Source organism: Mirounga angustirostris, unplaced genomic scaffold, assembly GCF_029215605.1.
Source record: "Mirounga angustirostris isolate CCGP_5_RB_7025 unplaced genomic scaffold, mMirAng1.0.hap1 SCAF_2, whole genome shotgun sequence".
NCBI lineage: Eukaryota > Metazoa > Chordata > Mammalia > Carnivora > Phocidae > Mirounga > Mirounga angustirostris.
In genome coordinates, this window is record NW_026991710.1 from 6,728,337 (window position 1) to 6,743,790 (window position 15,454).

At 47.9% G+C, this 15,454-nt stretch overlaps 1 protein-coding gene across 17 annotated transcripts in view; it reads right to left on the reverse strand.

The window, feature by feature from the left end:
• The window catches only part of SLC2A9 (solute carrier family 2 member 9), a 231,812-nt gene that overhangs the window by 62,751 nt on the left and 153,607 nt on the right, over positions 1–15,454 (reverse strand). For all 17 annotated transcript variants that reach the window (XR_010409283.1, XR_010409284.1, XR_010409285.1 and 14 more), the window contains one exon: positions 1,274–1,461. Coding sequence is in view for 14 of the 17 variants with exons in the window: in XM_064584279.1 (XP_064440349.1) it covers positions 1,274–1,461 (188 nt within the window). In the remaining 3 variants the exon portion in view is untranslated. The remainder of the gene's footprint in view (positions 1–1,273; positions 1,462–15,454) is intronic.

The window sequence follows — 15,454 nt, forward strand, 5'->3', positions numbered from 1 at the left end:
GAAGCAGGGAGCAGAGTGGTGGTTGCTAGGGGCTGTGGGAGGAGGAAATGGGGGGCTGCCAATCAACAGGTGCAAAGTTTCAGTGAAGCAAGATATATACGCTCTGCAGATGGGCTGTAGGACACTGTGTCTACAGTTCACAATCCGGCATTGCGCACCTGAACGTTTGTTAAGGAGGTAGATCTCACATTAAATGTGCTCACGACAATAGCAAAACAGATGAAAGGCAGTCACTATGAGGAGGGTGGGATACCTGGAAGCTGAGACCTCCCCAATCCCAGCCCTTGGAGCAGATGAGATGGTTTCTCCCCATCCCACGCTGATGCAGTGGGGTTTACAGATACACCCTAGTGGGATTTATATAGGAAGTTATATAGGGAATGCAAATTGGAAAATTATATCCTGGGAGAGGAGAGAATTCTGTTTAGAAATGTCATGGTTCTCAATCCAAATGCCTCATTAAATACAGATTCCATATGTGGCTTTTACTACTCTAAATGTTAGCTCTAAGAAATGGATCTGCCCCCTCTCTACCTTCTCAGAACAGGGAGGGAGGCTTTGAGCCTGGAGGTGCAAAGAGGAGGAAAGGGCAGCCCCTGTCCAAGGCCGTGCCCTTGGCCCAGGCCCCTCCTCCTCCTGCTGACTTTAACCAGACCAAGGAAAAAGGTAAAAACAGGTAAGTTGCAAGATGATTTCATTTCATCCCAATGTTTCCAAAAATAGAATCAAGAGTAGTTGAAATGCGGCAAAACATGATGGTTGGAACTTTCCATGCTGTCACCTTTCCCTCTCCGGACAGGGACGCCTCTGCTTCTATGTCATCTCCCCAAACACGCCCCAAGCCCCCTCCCTGCTGACTTTCAGGGGATGCCAGGCTCATGAATGCAGCAGAGCTGTTTTGTCTGGGGCTCTGTGGAAGGTCCCCTCTATCCTGTTGAAATCAGCCCAACCAAGAGTACTTTTATTTAAATCATCTTTCACTGACAACTTCCTAATACCCATTTTAGTAAGAAATCTGAGTTTTGGGGATCAGAAATTATAATGGTAGGCAGCATTTATTAAGGGGCAACTTTGTAGCTGCTGCATTGAACACTCTGCATGGATTATTTCTTTCAGTCAGCCCATTTTACAGATGAGGAAACTGAGAATGGATCAGACTGTGGGATTGCCTGATGGCGCAGAGCTGGGACCGGATCCTGGTACTGAGGCCCAAGCCCTGCCCCACCTTGCCCTCCCCTCCCTCTAGTTCCTCCCTTTGCGCAGGGATGCTCACCGCATTGAGACCGCAGAGCTGGTAGCAGGCCATGGTGACGACCACAGTGAAGACTTGCCAGCGCACGAGGGGACTCCGGAGCAGCTCCAGCACGGACACCAGCTGGACATTCCTCTGCACGCGGCTCTCCATCAGGACCTCCTCCACCTCTCGGGAGACATCCTCTTTGCCCAGGAAAGTCTGGAAGGCTGCAAACAGGGGCAATCACAGATTTTTAGCAGGGATCAGGATGTTTGCCGAGTCTGACACTGGGCTCTGCGGGGATAGTTCCACCACCCAGACCCACACATTGTCAGGGAGATAGCTGGCAGGGGCCTTTGAAACCATGAAATTCTACACCTTTGTTTGGATATAGGAAAACAGAGGCCCAGAGATGTGCGGTGATGTGCCCAAGGTCACCTGGTTGGCTAGGAGAAGAGCCAGGAGAGAACAGGAGTCTCCTGATTGCCCCCAGAGGGAAGAGGAGCACATCCAGGGTTCAAGTCCCATTGCGATCACAGCGCATCGGTCCATTGTTTGTAACCATTCCTGCCTCACATGGCTCTGTTAGTAATGGGATGATGTATACACACTAACCCCTAGCTCAGAGCTTCGCACACAGGAGGTGTTCTTTTGATAAATATTTATTCAGCGCCTCCCATCTGCCTGGCCCTGGGTGCTCATCCTTGTTGGAGGTATTCAGATGGTCAGACTGCCTGTCACTTGGCCAGGATGCTGGGAGTAGATTCTATCATCGGGAGGAGAACTGAACTAAATGCCCTCCAAGGCCCTTTCCATATGACCCTGGGGAACACAGGAACCTGGGTGGACATATTCTCAAAGAGCTAGTCTTCCCAGGATTCAAAATTACCCTTGTGACTTATGCCTTTTCCAGGCTGAACACTGCAAATTTCCAGGCTTAGGGAACCTGCCATTTGTTACCAAGCCCTTAATTGTGCAAACCTCCATGTATATAGATGCAAAGGTGGGCGGACTGATTAGACCCCTGAGATCATGATAATCAGATAATAGGAGACACTTTTAGAACACGGATTTAAATATCCAGTGCTCTAGTATCTATCCTCCTACAGAGAGAGGTGGCTTTGGTGACGGCTCCTGTGGACAGTCCATCCCAGACACAGTGGGCATCATCCTTGAAAACACTGCTCTGCACTGCAGGGCATGTGAAATTGCTCTTCTTAAGTAGCAGGAAAATAAAGGCTATTAAACTTGCTCCAGATTCTACAAAAAGCAAGCCCATGAAGCCTCTGGGGTGTTATTTCCAGTAGTACACTGAAAACGGCTTCAGAATCTTTCTTTTGTAAGTGATGATTTAATACTTTTCTTAGTATTTTATTATGGATAAATGGAAGAAGTAGCCAAATGAGTGACGTTTCCACATCATTCACTACACCATAGTATTGTTAACACTGTCTCAAAGTTCAAAACGCAACACTCATTTGATAAAGTCATCCTAAAGTTTTAGGGCAGAAAAATATTTCTTTCTCCTTCCTGACATACATGCTTTCCATGTACAATAAAGAGAAATTTATAGCTTATTTTTTTTTCCTTTCCCACCTTGGCTGCCAGGAAGCTCTCAGCTAAATTTGATGCTCAGCTCTTTAACAGAGTTTCCTGGAACAAAATCTCTCTTCTTTCTTAAAAGCTGTGATCTCCTTCTTTTAAAGCATCGATTTAATTACCTGCTGTATATGTGTTCATAAAAATAGTTTCTACTTGCTCCACATCCTTTATTTTTTTAAAGATTGATTTATTTATTTTAGAGAGAGAGAGTGGGGGGGGGCAGAGGGAAAGAGAATCCCAAGCAGACGCCCCTCTAAGCAGAGAGTCCGATGTGGAGCTCAGTCCCAGGACCCTGAGATCATGACCTGAGCCAAAGGCAAACGCTTAACCGACTGAGCTACCCAGGTGCCCCTCCACACACCCCTCTTCAAGTTTCCTGTGACTGGGTGAAGAAGAGTATCTGGTGAGGGAGAGTATCATGGCAGACACGGAGATGCACCACTCACTGATGGATGAAGAGGGCAGGAAGGGGGCGGGCGGCCTCCTGTGATAAATCCTAATGCCATCCTCTCTCCGGAGGCCACACTCCTGCGGTCAAGTGGAGACATGGCCTTGCATCCTCCACTGCCTCAGCTTCTAGGCCCACCTGAGCTGGGCCTGACCGCCATCCGGGATGCTCTGGGGACGGGGATGGGGGGGAGGTTGGCACTGCCAGGCCCTGCTGACTGGCGGACAGTTGAGTTTCAGGCTCCCCAGGCTGATGCTCAGGAGCACACAGCCCTTGGGGGAGAAGCACTGGCTTTTTTAAGGGACAGTCTCAGGGCCCCACCCAGGCCCAATTCTCGGCACGTACGAGCTCCAGGCAGCGTGCCAAGTACAGCAGCTGGAGGGACAGAAGCTACAGACCCTGCACAGGCAGTGTCCTCATCGGTCACCCACTTTTCCTAACGTGCATTCTGTGGAATGCCGATACCCAGAGAAGCTCCGTAGAATAAAATGCCTTGGTCAAAGAAGTTTAGTAGCATTGTACACTCTATCTCTTGGTTCAAATGTCACGTTAATTACATAATAAACGTTCTGATAAGTCCTGCATAAAGACACCCATTTAATTTTTGTTTTGCTCCACATTTCCTGCATATATTTGCTGGAGCACCTACTCACAACCTGCAGAGGATCGTCAAGAAATTTTATTCTAATTCTATGTGACATGTGTCGCAGTGGGAGTGAATCCAGGATGTCCCCATGGCCTGGAGGAAGAATCCCAATGGAGGACATGGATCAGAGAGTAGAGGCAAATATCACATCATGAAAAGCAGAAAGAGCCCAAATGTCCTCCCAAATAAATCCATATTCTAGTCCCCAGAACCTGCTCATAGGTTAGCTGATATGGCCACAGGGGCTTCGCAGATATGATCGAGTTAAGGATCCTGTGATGGGGAGGTTATCCTGGATTATTTGGGTGGGCTCAGTGTTGTTATGAGGATCCCTGTAAGAGGGAGGCAGGAGGTCAGAGTCGGAGAAGATGTGTTAGAAACAGAGAATGGAGGGGATGCACTTTAAAGATGGAGGAGGGGTCATGAGCCAAGGAATGGGGGTGCCTCTGGAAGCCAGAGACCTTGTAACACCTCGGTTTTAGCCCAGTGAGACCTCTTTTGGAGTTCTGACCTCCAGAACTGTAAGATAATAAATTGTTTTTTTTTTTTTTAAAGGAATTGCTGAAAAATCTTGCTTCAGATAAGGCGTCACCCAGCAGCTCAAACTAAATCACTAAGTAAGTACCAAATTTCTTTCACGTATTCCTGTATCATTTTAAGCCACTAGGTTTGTGGTAATTTGTTAGAACAGCCAAAGAAAACTAACACAGAGCCATTTTAATTAGACAGAGGTAGCTCCCCCCCAACTCCCACCACTCGCTTTCGGTGTGACATGGGAAAATCATCTGATCTCTCAGGCCTTAGAGTGCTCCTCTTGCCAGGTGGGGCTGACCTCAGCCCACCTATGTCTCTGGTCATTATGACAGCTCCTCAGGGCACGGATGCAGAGCAGTAGCCCAGAGCCTGGCTCACTGTGGATGCAACACCCATAATGTCCCCTTGCATGGACGAGTGACGCCAGCATCATGCAAAATCTAAAAAGGGCAAATTTGGGGTGTGTCTGCCCAGTGCTGTCTGAGGTCTAGGAGGAAGGGCTGGAAGGGACAGGGACCACAAACTCCAACTGAGTAGCCACAAACCCAAGGTTTAAGCTCTAGAACCAGGCTGCTAGGGCTGGAGCCCTTGCTATGCCATGTCCTGGCTGGGCGACCGTGGCTGAATTGCTCAGCCTCTCTGTGCCCTAATAACGCCTGGCCTGTAGGCTGTGGCTTGCAGACCAGGTAATGGGCATACACCTGGAGAGGTGCCCCGCCCTGGAAGGTGCTCACTGAGTGTCCCACGTCGGTTGGGAAGCCCACTGGGGTGGGGCCCATGGGCTTCGCTAAAGGTCGGTCTGGCTTCTAGGCAAGGGCCTTCCTGGGGGCTGCCTCTCTGGGTGCACCAGATTGCAGGACAGGACTATCCTGGCAGCTAATTCTGCCTGAGTGTTCATGGCTGCCTGGAACTCGACTGCAAGAGATCCAAGAGATCCAGGTTGTCCCCCCTGCCCAGTGAGGAAGGGTGTGGATGCTGGCTCAGGGCAGAATGTGGCAGAGCGGGGAGGTGGCTCACATGCCACATGTCAGCTGTACCCAGGTGGACAACACAGGCCTCGACCTCCACCGGGTGGGCCTGGGCGCCTGCTCCTGGCCAGAGCCTGGATGGCCTCAGGGATTTGGAAGTGGGCTGGTGTGCCGGTTAGGGACATGAGTGCAGTCCTGTAGAGCTCCGAGCTCCTTTCCTTCATGATCGCCAAGGGCTGAGCCCCAACACTCTGCCAGCCCAGTTTCACACTGGCGGTACGAAATGAAGAAATGAAGACGAGCAGGTGCTCTTGGCTTGGTCTGACTCACATATCTGAAGTTTCCAGATCAGTGGAGCGGTGTCTGAGGTTCTGCCTGTGCCTGGCCAACTCAGAGAAAAGAGCTGGAAGCGGACTGCAGCCCACATCGGGCCCTCAAATACCCACCAGCGCCACGCCCCGAGCAAAATGTGGAGAGGTGTGCGGCAGAGAGGAAAGGTGGAGGTGGGCGGTGGGTGGTGGGGACAGATGATGGGGCTCTGTCTGGCATCTGCTGCCCACTAGCCTGGCGCCTGGGCCCGTCTTGAGTGCCTCACACACCTCTGCTTCCTCCGGTTCCAGACCATCTGGCGCAGTAACGCCCGCCTGGTCTGCGTGCACCTGTGACCAGGCAGGTACTGCCGTGGCAGGGTGGTTAAGGGCCCCGGCTCTGGGGCCACACTGCCTGGGGCTCAGATCCTCGCTTCTCTCCTTGTCACCTAGTCTGATGCCACGTGAGGTTCTTGATGTTTCTGTGCCTCAGTTTCCTTATCTGTAAGATGGACAGAGCAGCATCGGGGCTGTCTGCGGTGGTAAATGTCAGCACACACGAGGTCCTCGGACACAACTGCTCTTAACGGGCGACGAGCACTGGAGGTCCGTGAACTGTTCCAGGAGGCACTTGCTATACCCCTCACCCCTTCCTTCTTCTCTTTTTTCTTCCTTTTTAGGCTGACAAATGGTACAAAATGCTATAACCTTCCATTGTGGGTTGAATTGTGTCCCCATAAACAGATGTCGAAGTCCTAACCTGGTAACTGTGAATGTGACCTTATCTGGAAACAGGGTCTTTGCAGATGTGATTGTCAGTTAAGATGAGGTCACACCGGAGTAGGATGGGCCCTTAATAAGAGGAGAAGAGACACCGAGACAGACACACAGGGAAGACGGCCCCATGTGAATGGAGGCAGAGCCTGGAGACTAAAGCCACAGGAGGCCAAGGTTGGCGGGCACATGCCAGAATCCGCGAGAAGAAGCAGGTCTTGCTTACAGGTTGACTTTGGACTCCTGGTCTCCAGAACGGGGAGAGAACCCCTCCTGTTTTAAGTCCCCGGTTTGCGGTGCTTTGTTAGGCGGCTACTGCCCTGGATGGCCTCTGTTAGCATTTCTCGCCTCCTGCTAAAGCAAAGTGCACAGCAGCCTGGGGACTTCCTTCGTGTGACCTGGAGGGCCTGTGACAAGGCAGGCAAAGGGACGCCAGGAGGACGTGGGGCCATGGGCCTTTGCAGTCTTGTGCCCAGCACAGTACGGAGCTCCTCTTCCGCTCGGAGTGGGGCTCAGGGCTTCTAAAACTAAGAGGTTTCACCGAAGCATTTATTTTCAGCAGCAACTGGGATTGAAGTTTGAGTTTATTACCGACAGCAGTGGGATCCACAGCGGGGGATGCAGTAGAAGACACTGGAAGTCCTGTTTGTACTGTTACAACATCTCATTATGGACTGACCCTGGAGCCTTCCCACGAACCACATGAGGGTAATGGGGGCTCTGCCACGAAAAGGGGCTGACAGGGGGCCCCTCACCTTTGCTTTCAGTCTAGAGCGATACATTTCAGCTTACGTGTCCCATTGACTGGTCTGGACTTGGGAATGGTAGTGTTTGGTTCTAATTGAATTAACTCTGCTGAACGTACAGGCAGCATATAAAGAATCCTCCAAAGAAGGCACGAATTAAGGTAAGACTGAGGTTTCTGCACAAAGACAGGAGCCAGCAACCACCTCTGCTCCAGGTGCGAGCCCACTGTCAGCTTCCCAACAGCAGGCTGCCTGGCCGAGGTTCGAAAACTTAAGACATAAATAATCCACCTCTTCCAAGTAAAGGTGGCATTTTAAGGAGAGTGAGAAAAGTAGCAGCTTTTCAAAGGAGATTGCTCTGTGGAAAGAGATTTGTGGAAACGGTGCCATCACCATGTGGCCTGGGACCCAAAGTGCCGCACACGGGTCACCAGGTCAAATTCCCACATCTGCACATTAAAAAACAAAATCCCTGCAAACAGTTTCAAAAGCGTTCCTGTTTGAAAATACTCCAGATGAAGAGTTTCAGTGGGTTTTGCTAAATCATGGTAGTCAAAACATAAAAAGGCAACATTGTCTCCTGATTTTGCAGGAACAAAGGAGTGAAGCTGGGAGGGTGGACATCTACCTGCTCCAGCGCCCCCCCCCAATCCCCAACACTGCATTCCTAGCAGATGGGACTGCAGAACAAATACCAAATTCCAAGTGTGTTAAGTTCAGCCAGCCTTGCTGCCGCCTTCCGTTTGGATCTACATTGTTTTCTGAGGTTCTTTTTGAGCTCTCATCACGATTCGGGTGTGATGGTGTGATGGGGACATCAGAGGAAACCCCTGCTGTCAGCCCTGGTAAATGGAGCAGCTGGGAGCAGAGCCCCAGCAAGGGCTCTAAAACCCTTGCTCTGGATGCTCGGTTACGATCCCTGGGAATTTAGAACCACAACTTTCAGATCTTCCCTCCTTCCCCCCGCCCCCTTACTGCTTCCTTCCTTCCTTCTTTCCCTGCCTTCCTTCCTAAGTCTTCAGTCCATATCCTGAATTCTTGAAGAGCCTAGAAGCAAGCTCAGGCTTCATCTCACCCATCCATTTGCCCATCACTTGCATCTGACTGAGCCAAAGGCCTGAGTTGTAAATCAGCACCAATTTCATTACACTTTGGAAGCACAGAGAAGATTGGTTTGAATTAACTCTTGGATTCTTTTTTCACCCAGAGCCCCTAAGTAACATTCCCTTCCTTCCAATCTCTAGAGGAAGGCCTGGAATCTGCCTCTGGAGCGGGGACCCTACTCACAAAGGGGCAGGAAACCATGCAGGGAGGGGACAAAGCACATTAGTGCAGTGTCGGGGGTGTCCTGAGGCTGGTAAATGGCTCTCACTGATGCTCCTGTCATCACTGTGGTCCTACCAGATCAAGGCAGGTGCTTACGCTGGTGTAAGGCTTATGACACCTCCTGCCAGAGGCTGGGTCTTATTCAGGGCCTGGCATGCAGCAGGTGCTCAGACCACGTTGGATGGATGTAACTGGTCCCTCCTCATATTTGCTTAGTCTGAAGAAGGAGATCCTCTGGGAGGAGAAGCCTAGATGTGGATAAGTTTAGACTCTTTGGCTCTGAGGTCAGAACGAGGACCAATGGCAGCAGCTGTGATGCGTCCGTCAGAAGTCAGCTCACCACGAGGAGGAACTGACTGATGTGGCCAAGGGAAGATCGGGCGGTTTCACAAACAGTGAGCTCCCCATCCCTGAAGGTGTGCAAGGAAAGGCATGATGACTACCTGTCAGAGATACTGTGGGAGGGAACTAAGCATTGAACAGGAAGAAGGACGAGGTCTCTTAAGCAAGTGGAGAACCCAAGAAGTGTTCAGGTTCCATGAAAGCCTGCGAGAGAACGAGATGAGGGCATCTAGGGGGCAGGGAGCAGACAGGACAGACACTTTCAATTTTAGCTAGCTGTCCATGGAGAGAGAGGAAATGGCCTTAGAAATTCATAGTCAGTGAGTCCATTTCAAAAGGACATTTGCTTATGGAAAATAACCCTCCAGGAGGGGTCTGTTCTCTTGAATCTCCAAGTCACTTAAATAGTTCATCTGATCTACTTGGGTCCTCTCCCTGCTCAGGCTCCCACTCTTGCCCTTGCACTTGAAGTAAAGGCTTCCCATGGCTCACACCTCATATTCCTGGCCATGTTCTAATCACTAATTCCAAAGAACTTGAAGAAGGAATGAGAATTTTCATTTCCCAAGTGGAGAGAAAATCCTCTGGGTGGTGCAGTCAATTTCTGGGCTGGGAGAGAAAATTCTTATGTAATCAGATCTTGTACCAGTTAAAGACTTGTCTTCATACAAGGGGAGTCAAGAGACCAAGCAGGCAGGGGAGGCAACATTATTGTGTACCTACTATGTGCCAGACTTTGGGCTAGGTGTCTTATAGACCTCATCGAGATAACCTAGTGTTGTTCTGTTCTCTGAGCCTCAGAGGAATTGGGAAATGTACCAGAGATCACAGGTAGAAGGTGAGGGAGTCAGTGTTCCAGCTTGATCTTTCTTTTTTTTTTTAAAAGACTTATTTATTTATTTGAGAGAGCGAGAATGAGAGAGAGAGAGAGTACATGAGAGAGGGGAGGGTTAGAGGGAGAAGCAGGCGAGGAGCCCGATGCGGGACTCGATCCAGGGACTCCAGGATCATGACCTGAGCCGAAGGCAGTCGCTCAACCAACTGAGCCACCCAGGTGCCCCCCAGCTTGATCTTTCTTTGCACACACCTCAACGAATGATGAAAAGAAACCACAGAGATGAAAAGCTAACAGAACAAAATTCAGTTCATTTCAACTAACCTGCAGCTTTTTAGAGCTTGCTATGTGTGGGGGGATGCAAAAGGGTCCTGTGTTAGGGGAAGAAAAAGGCACAGTTTCTGCTCAGAAGGAGTCCTTTAGGGGGAGACAGAACACATCTCACTGCAACTCCAGGTGGATAGTGCTGAATGCGGGGCCTGCAGGAACCTCAGGAAACCCCCACAAGTTCAGTGCTCCTACTTGCCTTTTAACAGATGGGGAAACTGAGGCTCAGCGGGATGAAGCGATGTGTCCAAGTCACACGGCAGAGCTGCCATTCCGGCCCCCATGGTGCTGCGTGCCTGGGTTGGTGCAAGCATGACTTGCACCTGATCCTGCCAGGAGGCGGTCGCTGAGAGCAGATCTTGTATCATGCATCCCTTGTCCGAGAGGTTAGGTCAGGCCATTAGGCAGATGGGAAGTCCTCTTTCCCCAGAGTGCTCTTTAGATGTCTGCTGGCATTCTGCCTTTGCAAGGGTTGTTTCTGCATGTAATGCAATTAGCAGCTACATTCATATTGTCAGGATCTCTACAGCTGTACCTTATTTTTTTCCATTAGTGAATGAATAATTTATTATTACTAAGATAAACAAATTATTCTCTTATGGTAAGGACACTGAACATGAGATTTGCCACGGAACACCTTTGTAAGTGCACAATGCAGGATTTAAGTGCACAATAGACACAGTGTTGTACAGCAGACGTCTCGAATTTATCCATCTTGCATAAGCTTTATACCCACTGATTGCAACTCCCCACTTTCCCCTCCCCCACAGCCCCTGCAACCACTACTCCAGTTTGGTTCTATGAACTTGACTGTTTTGGATACTTTAAGTGCGTGAGGTCAGGCAGCACTCTCCCTCCTGTGACTGGCTTATTTCACGCAGCATAAGGTCCACCAGGTTCATCCAGTCACACACTGCAGGATTCCCTTCTTTTTTAAAGCTGAATAATAGTCCATTGCATGTGTATACCACATCTTTTTTTTTTTTTAAAGATTTTATTTATTCATTTGAGACACAGAGATACAGAGAGAGAGAGAGAGAGCATGAGCAGTGGGAGAGGCAGAGGGAGAGGAAGAAGCAGACTCCCCACTGAGTCAGGAGCCCGATGTGGGACTCGATCCCAGCACCCTGGGATCATGACCTGAGCCGAAGGCAGATGCTTAACCATCTGAGCCACCCAGGCGCCCCCCACATCTTCTTTATATGTTCATTTATCAATGGACATGTAGGTTTTTTACACATCTTGGCTACTGTGAATGGTGCTGCATTGAACATCTAAGAGTGCTAATATCTCTTTGAGATCTTGATTTCAATGCTTTTGGATAAATGCCCGGATGTGGGACCGATGGTCATATGGTATTTCTATTTTTCATTTTCTGGAGACTTCCTACTGTTTTCTATAGTGGTTGCACCATTTTGCATTCCCGCCAACAGTGTGCAAGGGTTCCAATTTCTCCATGTCCTCACTAACACTTGCCTTTTGAGTTTTTGATACTAGCTATTCTGGTGATGTGAAGTGATATCTCACTGTGGTTTTGATTTGCATTTCCCTGATCATAGCAATGTTGAATTTTTTTCCACATATCCATTGGTAAAGTATGTCTTCTTTGGAGAAATATCTATCCAAGTTCTTTGCCCATTTTTAAATAAGGTTACTAGATTTTTGGCTATTGAATTGCAAAAGTTCCTCATTTTTTTGGCTATTATTAGCCCCTTATCAGATATACGGTTTGCTAATATTTTCTACCATTCCATAGGTTACCTTTGCACTCTGTTGATTATTTCCTTTGCTGTACAGATGCCTTTTAATTTGATGTAGTTCCCCTTATCCATTTTTGCTTTTGTTGCCTATGTTCTTGGTGTCATATCCAAGAAATCCCTGCCAAAACCAATATTAGGAAGCTTTCTCCTTTTGTTTTCTTCTAGGAATTTTATGGTTTCAGGTCTTACGTTTAAGTCTATAATTTATTTTGAGTTGATTTTTGTGTATGGTGTAAGCTAAGGGTCTAACTTCATTCTTTTGCATAAAGATACCCAGTTTTATAGTTATCCTCTATCCAGAAGACATTACAGCCCACAGCCAACAACATGCTCAACAGTGAGAAACTGAAAGTCTTTTCTCTGAGGTCAGGAACAAGACAAGGATACCCACTCTCATGACTTCTATTCAGAAGTCCTAGCCAGAGCAATTAAGTGAGAAAAGGAAAGAAAAGACATCCAAATTGGAAAGGAAGAAGTAAAATCATCCTTGTTTGCAGACAACATGATCTTAGATATATAAAACCCCAATGACTTCACCCGAAATACTGTTGGAACTAAACACATAGATTCAGTCAAGTTGCAGGATACAAAATCAACATGCAAAAATCAGCTGCATTTCTATACATGAACAGCAAACTACCCTAAGAGGAAATTAGAAAAAATAATCCCCTTTACAATAGCATCAAAGAGAAGAAAATACTTAGGAACAAGATTACGTAAGGAGAAGAAAGACTTTTACACTGAAAATTATAAAACACTGATGAAAGAAATTAAAGGGGACATAAAGAAATGGAAAGACACCCTGTGTTCATGGTTGAAAGATTTAAGATTGTTAAAATGACCGTATTACCCAAGGCCATTAACAGATTCAATGCCATCTTATTAAAATCTCAATGGCATATTTTACAGAAATAGAAAAAAAAAATATTACAATTCATATGGAACCACAAAAGACCATGAGTGGCCAAAACAACTTGAGAAAGAACAAAGCAGAGCCGTCAGGGTTCCTGATTTCAAAATATGCTGCAGAGCTACCATAATTCAAACAGTATGGTACTGGCATAAAAAAGACAGACATAATAGACCAGTGGAACAGAATAGAGAGCCCAGAAATAAACCCACGGCTACACAGTCAACTGGTCTTCAACAAGCTGTGGCTGAAACAGGCAAAATAGCAAGGTGGCCAAGGGCTAACTAACACTGGGGTGAGAGAGAGGCGGGGCACAACAGATTTACCCTGCGTGACCTGGGGAGTCACTTGGCAGCTAAAACCTCGGCTGTCTTCTGTAAGGAAATAGAGTGAATAATGGCAATGTGAACAAGACTAGCCAATGTTCATAGAAGGCTACTATGTGTTTCAGAAGGTACTCGTGAGACTCAAACGACATGTGTCTATCAGGTGATAAGCCAGGGATTATCCCTGATGGACAACAGTTATCAGTGGTAGCTTTCCGAGGTAGGAATAGTGGAAGTACTTACTAAAAGAAAAGAAAAAAAAAAAACAAGCAAGCAAATGACCACAACAAAAACAGGCATCCTTCCTGGCCATATGTATTCATGGGTTTATGATCAACCCTTGAGCTGTGGATGGATTCCTGCCTTGTTCCTTTACTCTCTTATGTCAACTCATCTTTCCACCCCAGCACAACTGCTGCCTTTTTCAGGAAGCCCTCCCCGGTGTCCCCCTGCCAGTCCCATGGAGCTCTGTGCTCTTTCCCTCATAGCTCCTGGCATGGGGCCAACTCACACTCATCTGTGAGGTGACCTGGGTCCTGTCAGACCCTCTCACTGACTGCTTGCTTCAGGAATCAGGGGCCCAGTCTGGTTTTGCTCCATATTTTATCCCCTGGGCTTAGTACATGCCTGGTACACAATAAAAACTCCAAAAATAAGTGGGCATGCAATGAACAGTGACTCCAGGAGGTTACTCATAACTCAGACTCCATTACAATGGCCTTCCCTGAGCTGCACTTCAGGCTTGTGCTTCAGCTCTTACTGAGGGTCCATATAAGAAAAATCATAGAAAAATATATTTTGCAACTGCTTTAACTTTAGTTTAAGATTTGATTATGTGTCTCAAGACCCTCTCTGGAGGGTCCCTTGTAATAAATGTTTATTTTTTATTATTTTTTATGTTTTTAAAGATTTTATTTATTTATTTGACAGAGAGAGAGATAGCGAGAGCAGGAACACCAGCAGGGGGAGTGGGAGAGGGAGAAGCAGACTTCCCGCTGAGCAGGGAGCCCGATGTGGGGCTCGATCCCAGGACCCTGGGATCATGACCTGAGCTGAAGGCAGATGCTTAATGACTGAGCCACCCAGGTGCCCCAATAAATGGTTTTTAGAGTTGTGTGTAGGTAAACTCTGTCTCTCCTGAGAAACTGATTTGCTTCTCAGCAAGAGAGAGTCTTTCTGGAGGAATCAGTTCCTTTCTTGCCCTGGCTGCCAGGAAGCTCAGACACTAATTGGTATCTCTTACTTGAAAGACGACAGGATGCCTCCCATGACATAGTCAGTTTCCAGGCACTGTTCTAAGCCCTTAATGTGAATTAAATCACTTAGAAGTTCAAAATAATCCAGTAAGATGAGTGCCTCAGACAGGGGAACCAAGCGAAAGGCTGCACATAGCTAGCAGATGGCAATGCAGGGACTTGAACCCAACCAACCTTGCCCCACAAGTCTGAGGTCTTAACCTCCACAGTGAGCTACCACTTGGTAGCTCTGTTTTAATCAGCAAGGGCTCTTCCTTTTCCTTCCAGAGCCCTGAGTTTAACCTATAACACACACACACACACACGCTTGTGTGCTTTATATGCTGTCTCAGTTTTTTCCTTGATTTCTATAAGGTAGAAGATGAAGTCAGTAATACTTATGAAAAAGACAAAAAAGAAGCCTGTAAGGTATGGCCTGGCGAGTTTGACCTTTAACCTCCAGTTTCTTCATCCCTATGGAAGGGGATGTGTCCAGATTCCCTCTCAGCTTTGTGGTACTGTCCAATATGCCAGATACAAAGACTGTAAAAGTTACTGCCACTCTTGTGCCAACAAACTACTGATACAGGAGCAAAAGGCTAATGGCAGAGGCCGGCTGCAAACGGTCACAGTTGACTAGCAGGTTAGAACCCAAACGTTGCCACCATCAAACGCATGACAGCATCGCAAAGCTGAATGGGTTTGGAAGGGCTGGTCCTCCCCAGACCTTGGCCCAACCTTCCCTCCTGCTACCTTTGGGGGACAGGAGGGGGTGATGACAAGCACAGTGGACTATGAGTCAGGAGAAGGGACTTTGTCCTAGCTCGGCCACTGACTTGTCTGGTGGCTTCAGACAAGACTCACTGATCTGGGCTCAGTTCCACGTCAGCACGATGAAGCTGTTGCGTTGGCATGAGTGCATTTCTAACTTCTGAAGCCGAGATGAAGCCTCCTGGTTTAAGCTCAGCTGCTCCCCTCCAGTCACATTCCACTACAACCAGATGTCCTCATGCTTTTGGGCCACACCATGTCTATCCCAGATTCTTGTGCTTTTATAGACAAAGATTTAGACTTTGTTTCCAGCCAAGCCTGGGTTCAAGAACTGGCCCCACCACTTACTAACTGAGCGGCCT